We start from the raw sequence: 7,405 nt of genomic DNA on the forward strand, positions 1-7,405 counted from the left end.
CAGGAGGCGGAGGTTGCAGTGAGCTGAGATTGCGCCACTGCACTCCAGCCTGGGTGACAGAGTGAGACTCTGTCTCAAAAGAAAAAAAAAAAACCAAAAACTAAATTGGAATCCCATGGGTCTCAGGCTTTGGCACTCTGCCTGCCTGGGGGAGGCCTTATTTAGCTTGGCCCAGCCCTGCCGAGCTCTCCTTGGGAATGTCTATATATAGGGGAAGGGGGCAGCCCAGTTGTCACTGTCCATCTGCATTCCTTGGTGTCCAACCCCCATTTCCTGGCCCCAGAGCCTGCTATCGGTTGTCTTGGTGCTCTTTCTGTCGACGTAGTCACTGTCCACAAGTCTTGCCTACTCCCCAGTGCCCAGCCTTTACCTTGTGGATTCTCAGGGTGGGTTCCCTCTGGACTTGCTTTGCCCACCCCTTTACTCCCCAGATGACCAGATGTCTTCACTGAGCTCTAGGAAGGGGCCAGCTACCCCTTTACCACTTAAATAACCTTCCCTTGCCTACTCCTTACCCCAAAAAAGTGAATCCAAACACCCTTTCCATGGAGAAGGTAACTTTGAGAGAAGGATCTTTGCTTTCAATGATTATTTCTCCTCCAAATGCACATCCTCCTCTCCTCCATCCCTCCATACATTTTTCCATCTAGACAGGTCCCCCAAGGACTGTCTGTCCCAACTTCCTTCCAGTCGGGATTAATAATAAGAATCATCAACATGGGTGGGCATGGTGCCTCATGCCTGTAATTCTAGTACTTCGGGAGGCCAAGGATTCAAGGATGCCTTGAGCCTAGGAGTTCGAGACCAGCCTGGGCAACATGGTGAAACCCCATCTCTACAAAAATTACAAAAAAGGAAAACAAAAAAAGCCAGGGGTGGTGGTGCACTGCTAGTCCCAGCTACTCGGGAGGCTGAGGTGGGAGGATCACTTGAGCCCAGGAGATCGAGGCTGCAGTGAGCTATAATAGTACCACTGCACATCAGCCTTGGTGACAGAGTGAGTATAGACCTTTATGATTTACAAATCTCTGCAGTCAAATGGAGATAATAATAGTTGCTATCTCATAGGAGGAGCACTAGATGAGATCATGTTAAAATGCTTAGCACAGTGTGTGGCACATTGTGGGGGTTCAGTAAACAGTGGCCTAGCTGTCACTTTCCCCTCCTTCTATCCCCTGCCCCTTACCATGGTTCAAAGACAGGACATTCCTCTTGCCAAGCATCAATGCTGTGTACCCGGCACAAGCTAGGTGACTTATACCTGGGTTCCCATTTACCACGTTCTCTCTGTGAGGGAGACCCCACAGAGAGGTCCATTCCCACAGATGAAGAAATGACTCAGAGAGGCACTGCTACCTGCCCAAGGTCACACAGCTCGCAGAGGCTGGCCTTGGATCTTGGGTTTTGGACTTCAAGGCTTGTACTCTCCCCATTTTACCATGCTGCCTCACTCTTTACTACTCTGATAGTCCTTGCCATCTTGGAGCTAGTGTGCTTCCTTGGTCGGGGGGACTCCAAGGCGGTGGAACAGGGCGGGACTTCCTCACAAGAATCTAGGACGTCAAGGCCTGCCACCTGCTTGGAGGCTTAAATTTCTCTGCAAGGGCCCTTGGCTAAATTAGGTAATGGGTTCAGACTGTGGGAGGGGTGGGGCTCGCCGACCCCAGGATCTGATTGGGCAGGGTCTCCAGTGCTGGGGAGCAGGGAGGTGGGAGGGGAGGGTGCCCCTACAAATCCCGGGGGCTAGAGCAGGCCAGGGCATCTTTGGGTGGCGGAGTGCAAAGGAGGCGACCTGCAGCAGAGGAGTCCTGGTCACCAGCAACCATGGTAAGGACAAGAGGGAACTTTGTGCCTTTACTTGCGGGAGCACTCTGGACCTCTTTCAGGCCAGACCTGAGTGCTTTGTGGGGCAGTAACTGGGATGTTTGAGGTTGGAGCATGGAGGTTCCTGGAACCCAGGTGTCTTAAAGGAAGGCCTTTGACTTTTCTTGAAAGGGGAGGGCTGGGATATTCCAGAGATTGAACCTCAAGGCTTGCTGACTGCCTACTCACCTTCGGAAACTTCCAGCAGTGTCATTCGTAGACCTGTGAAGAGCTCTTAGCTTGTTTCCTTCACACAGTGGGGACTCTGAGGGGTCAGAGTGAGTCACCCAGCAGGCCAGTGGCAGGGGTGAGCCAGAAGCCTGGCAAACCCTCCTATCATCATGGAGAGAAGAAAGCCTCGTCCAGAAGACAGGAGGTGGGCAGGGTGTGGGGCCTGCTCAGATGCAGGGCTCTGGGAGCCCTGAGGATGATGGGAAGGGGCAGAAGATGACAGACCAGAGTTAGAGAGACTCCGCTCTCCTAGAGAGGGGTTCTGATTTGGAGCTGTTGTTTTCGTCTGAGATCCCCCTGCCCACTTCACTTCAAGGAGTAACTAGATCCTGGAGGCCAGCTGCTGTTGCCCATGCCTGACTAAAAATAGCCTGCCCTCCTGGCACAGGGAAAGAGGAGGAGAGGAAGGAGGGGGAGAAGGAGGAGGGCCGGCAGCCAGCCGGCTGAAGAGCTCCTTGGAAGCCTCACCCCGTCCTCACTGCCAGCCTCAATCCAAAGCCTCTGACCCAGATGGCCTGGCTTGGGTATGACCTGGAAACCCCCGCAGATATCTCACTTTTATGTCAAGGCCTCCATCACATTCGGCCCAACATGAGGGGCCTTTTCTCCAATGACTGAATCCTAAGAAGGAAGCTTACAGTCTCTGACTCTGCCAGTTCTCTGGGGGGCGGGATGATATGTCCTCTGTCTCTTCTTGGTGGTCCCAGTGCCTGATCTGCGGCCTGACGTGCAGCGAGTACTCAATAACTTTGTGTTGCATTATTATTTATTTGAGAACAGACATTTTATTGAGCAACTATTAAAGTACCGGGCACCACTAGGAGCTACAGAAAACTGGAAAATAGTGCTGGAATGGTGCTAGCCTTTACAAAACCCTTTCACACCCCTGATATCTCATCCCTGAAAAGCTACAGAGAAAAGATGAATGCGTGCTAAGTGACTTGCCTAAGGTCACTGGGGGGTTCCTGACTTGGCCTTCAATTGACAAGTGAGAAGGCCTTGAGCTTAATTTGTTGTCTCCTCTCTTTTTCTCAAAACTGGGGTCACAGGCCACGTGTGGTGGCTCACGCCTGTAATGCCATCACTTTGGGAAGCCGAGGCGGGCAGATCACTTAAGGTCGGGAGTCCAAGACCAGCCTGACCAACATGGAGAAACCTCATCTCTGCTAAAAATACAAAATTAGCTGGGCATTGTGGTGCATGCCTATAATCCCAGCTACTCAGGAGGCTGAGGGAGAAGAATTGCTTGAACCTGGGAGGCGGGGGTTGCGGTTGTGGTGAGCCGAGTTTGTGCCATTGCACTGCAGCCTGGGCAACAAGAGCAAAACTCCGTCTCAAAAACAAAACAAAACAAACAAAAAAACTGGGGTCAGGCCAGGCATGGTGGCTCACGTCTGTAATCCCAACACTTTGGGAAGCCAAGGTGGGTGGATCACCTGAAGTCAGGAGTTCAAGACTAACCTGGCCAACATGGTGAAACCCCGTCTCTACTAAAAATACAAAAATTAGCTGGGCATGTTGGCACATGCCTTCCCAGCTACTTGGGAGGCTGAGGGAGGAGAATCGCTTGAACCCAGGAGGTGGAGGTTGCAGTAAGCCGAGATCACACCATTGTACTCCAGCCTGGGCGACAGGGTGAGACTCTGTCACAAAAACAAAAAACAAACAAAAACAAAAACTGGGGTCAGAAGCTGGGCACAGCGACTCAAGCCTGTAGTCCTAGCACTTTGGGAGGCGGAGGTGGGAGGATCACTCGAGCCCAGAAGTTCAAAACAAGCCTGTGTAATATAGTGGGACTCTGTCTCTACAAAAACTTTAAAAAATTAGTCAGGCATGGTGTACACTATAGTCCCAGCTACTCAGGAGGCTGAGGCGGGACGACTGCTTGAGCCGAGGAGGTTGAGGCTGCAGTGAGCTATGATCACACTACTGCACTCCAGCCTGTGTGACAGAGCAAGACAAAACAAAACTGTGATTGGGTGCTGTGCGGGCACACAACTATGTGGCAAGTTTGAAGTTGTTCTTTTGGAGGACCAAGAAGCGCTGAGAGAGTGAGGGTTGGAAAGAATGGGGTTGAGGAGAGCAACTGCCCTGGGGCTGCCTCTTCAGCTCAGACTTTCTCTGTGTCTCCTGCAGACGGACCAGCAGGCTGAGGCCAGGTCCTACCTCAGCGAGGAGATGATCGCTGGTGAGTGAGGTGCAGCAGGTTGGGGGCTGGGTGGATGTATGCTGGGGACATGTTGGCCTCTGGGCAGGGTTGGGGGGGTAGATGTGAGGCTGACAGTCCAGCTGGCCTCACCTCTGCCCTCTGCCCTCCGCCCTCCCGTGCAGAGTTCAAGGCTGCCTTTGACATGTTTGATGCTGATGGTGGTGGGGACATCAGCGTCAAGGAGTTGGGCACGGTGATGAGGATGCTGGGCCAGACACCCACCAAGGAGGAGCTGGACGCCATCATCGAGGAGGTGGATGAGGACGGTGAGCGGGTGTCCCTTGGAGGCAGGGGATGGTGTGGAAAGGCGGCAGCGGCTGGGCTCAGGCTCAGTCCACCACCTGCTCCCCGCAGGCAGTGGCACCATCGACTTCGAGGAGTTCTTGGTCATGATGGTGCGCCAGATGAAAGAGGACGCAAAGGGGAAGAGCGAGGAGGAGCTGGCCGAGTGCTTCCGCATCTTCGACAGGTGCGCTGGGGGCCTGGGAGCCGAGGGAGGGGCTGAGCAGTCAGAGCCTGCCGGCAGCGCTGGAGGGTTCCCCGGGTTGGGGGTGCGGAAGCGGGGCGTGGAGTGTGGTGGACAGGGCAGCTCGCCCTGGCCCTGAGCCCTGCCCTGACCTTTGGACCTGAAGGAATGCAGATGGCTACATCGACCCGGAGGAGCTGGCTGAGATTTTCAGGGCCTCTGGGGAGCACGTGACAGACGAGGAGATCGAATCTCTGATGAAAGACGGAGACAAGAACAATGACGGCCGCATTGACTTCGACGGTGAGGGAGGGCCACGGGAGCTTGGGAAGAGTGGGTGGGAGCCACAGGGGACGGCGAGCACTGGTGCCTGGCTCCCGTGCAGTGTCTTTGGCCTTGTGGGCTGGGCTGGGCATAACTTCAAAAGTTCCCCTAGTCTCCTGGGGGCGGGTATAGAAGCACCCACGACTCTGTGCAGTTTATCAATTAATGACCAGGCAGGGGGGGCGTGGTGGCTCAGGACTGTAAAATCCTGGAACTTTGGGAGGATGAAGCGGGAGGATTGCTTGAGGCCAGGAGTTCGAGACCAGCCTGGGTAACATAGTGAGACCCTGTCTTTACAAAAAATAAAATAAAAAGGCGGGCGTGATGGTATGTGCCTGTGGTCACAGTTGCTCCAGGGGCTGAGGTGGGAGGATTGCTTGAGCCCAGGAGATTGAGGCTGCAATGAGCTATGATTGTGCCACTGCACTCTAGCCTGGGCAACAGACCTTGGCGACCTTGGCGACAGAGCGAGACTGTGTCTCAACAAAAATAAAAAAAAGTCATCTCCTCTGTGTGGCTGGAGCCCTGGCCTGGCCTCTGCGTCCCCAGTGGGACCCCTGACCCTCTCCCTCTCCTTTCCCACAGAGTTCCTGAAGATGATGGAGGGCGTGCAGTAAGGAGTGGTCAGTCGCCTCCACCAAGATCACGTGTCCCTAGGGTGTGGGAGACTCCGCCCTACCGGGTCCCCACCAGGGAGGCACGGCCCCTTGTGGGTCTTTGTCTGCAAGGAATAAAAGCAAATGTTCCAAAACTCGTGGCCTGAATGGGGGGAAAGCCGGGAACAGTGGGTCTCAAAGGTTGCGGTCCAGGGCGCCATCCCAGCTGGCACCACCTGGAGCACCCTCAGGGATCCCAGGAGAGGCTGTCGGAGCTGCGGGATGTGGGAGCAGCGAGATGCGGAAGGGAGCTGGGCCCTGGAGCCCGAGGCAGGCTCTGCAGGTTCACGGCTGGCTCCCGACAGCTGGCGCTGGGTGTGTGCAGCTTGACGGACGGGGCAGTGGTGGCTCCAGGAGGCTGCAGGGGCTTGGAGTTGAGTCAGGGTGAGCCGGCAGACTGCGGAGGGGTCCCGGGACTGCAGGTAGGGTGAGGGGGTGGGAGAGGCTAGAACCCTGGGGAGCTGGGAAGCTCCCTCACTTCCCCACCGTCCTTCTTTTCTGGAATGTTGGCATCTTAGATGTTGTCATAGCTGCCACCTTCTGCAGGTTCCCTAGCTGGGGAGAAGGGGAGTAGGTGCCCATCCATGCCAGGTAGCATTGTTTCTGCTTGACCTTTTACTTCCTCTTTTCTTCCAAGTGCTTAATCCTCGCTTTGTACTGGTGGTGGTAGGGGAGGGTGGAGGCACTCACTAAGGAGATTCTGATCTCATCATTTGACCCCAGATCTCTGCCTCCATCCAGTCTCAGCCAGTGCACTCTACAGAGGGCCATCAGCACCAGCGAGCTAAAGTATCTGACCTGGCCACTGCCCTATTGAAAGTAGTTCGGTGCTCCTCACTGCTTCTAGAATGAGATCCAAATTCCTTCCCTCCCTCCCTCTCTTTCTTTCCACAGCCACACTGGGCAATTTATTCCTGATATGGACCTGGAGTACATTTTCAAGCCCTTGGTACTTTGCACATGTTGTTTGCCCTCCCTGGAATGCCCTTGTCTTTCTTATAAGCTGGCAGATTCTTCAACCTACAAGACCCAGCTCAGACACCATCTCTTCCCTTGAACCCTCCCCTCACTGGCTATTTGCTGCCGCAGTGATTTGTATACAACAGGTATCAGATCACAGCTAATTAAGTGTAGGGGGTAGTTTAGCTTTAGAGACAGAATGCCTGAGTGTGAGTGCTCACTGCCTGTGACAAACTAAACCACTCTGTGCCTCAGTTTTCTCACCTGTAAAATGGGGATAATGATAGTACACACAGGGTTGTGAGAAGAAGTTAGTGTGTGCAAAGTGCTTATAGCAGTGCCTGACACATAGCAAGCATTTTTTTTTTTTTTTTCTTTTTAACAGAGTTTTGCTCTTGTCACCCAGGCTGGGGTGCAGTGGCACAATCTTGGCTCACTGCAACCTCCACCTCCTGGGTTCAAGCGATTCTCCTGCCTTAGCCTCTCTAATAGCTCGGCTTACAGGCGCCTACCACCATGCCTGGCTAATTTTTGTATTTTTAGTAGAGACCAGGTTTCGCCATGTTGGCCACGCTGGTCTTGAGCTCCTGACTTCAGGTGATCCGCCTGCCTCAGCCTCCCAAAGTGCCGGGATTACAGACATGAGCCACCATGCCTGGCCTTCTGTTTTTTGTTTTTTTGTTTTTTTTTTTTTTT

General features: G+C 53.9%; 1 protein-coding gene across 1 annotated transcript; it reads left to right on the forward strand.

Moving 5' to 3' along the window:
* Positions 1-1,615: 1,615 nt before the first annotated feature.
* TNNC2 (troponin C type 2 (fast)) lies at positions 1,616-5,844 on the forward strand. The gene is made up of 6 exons (XM_011983795.1): positions 1,616-1,827; positions 4,231-4,282; positions 4,426-4,569; positions 4,658-4,772; positions 4,936-5,072; positions 5,679-5,844. The coding sequence occupies exons 1-6, from the start codon at positions 1,825-1,827 to the stop codon at positions 5,708-5,710; spliced, it is 483 nt and encodes a 160-aa protein (XP_011839185.1). The 5' UTR covers positions 1,616-1,824; the 3' UTR covers positions 5,711-5,844.
* The last annotated feature ends 1,561 nt before the right edge of the window (positions 5,845-7,405 follow it).

The sequence above is a fragment of the Mandrillus leucophaeus genome, unplaced genomic scaffold, assembly GCF_000951045.1.
Source record: "Mandrillus leucophaeus isolate KB7577 unplaced genomic scaffold, Mleu.le_1.0 Scaffold255, whole genome shotgun sequence".
Classification (NCBI taxonomy): Eukaryota; Metazoa; Chordata; class Mammalia; order Primates; family Cercopithecidae; genus Mandrillus; species Mandrillus leucophaeus.

What these genes read in the sequence shown, in the direction of transcription:
- TNNC2 (XM_011983795.1), top strand. An exon ending in CGAGGAGGTGGATGAGGACG is followed by an intron (nt 4,570 to 4,657) that starts GTGAGCGGGTGT and finishes TGCTCCCCGCAG; the next exon opens with GCAGTGGCACCATCGACTTC. An exon ending in CGGCCGCATTGACTTCGACG is followed by an intron (nt 5,073 to 5,678) that starts GTGAGGGAGGGC and finishes CCTTTCCCACAG; the next exon opens with AGTTCCTGAAGATGATGGAG.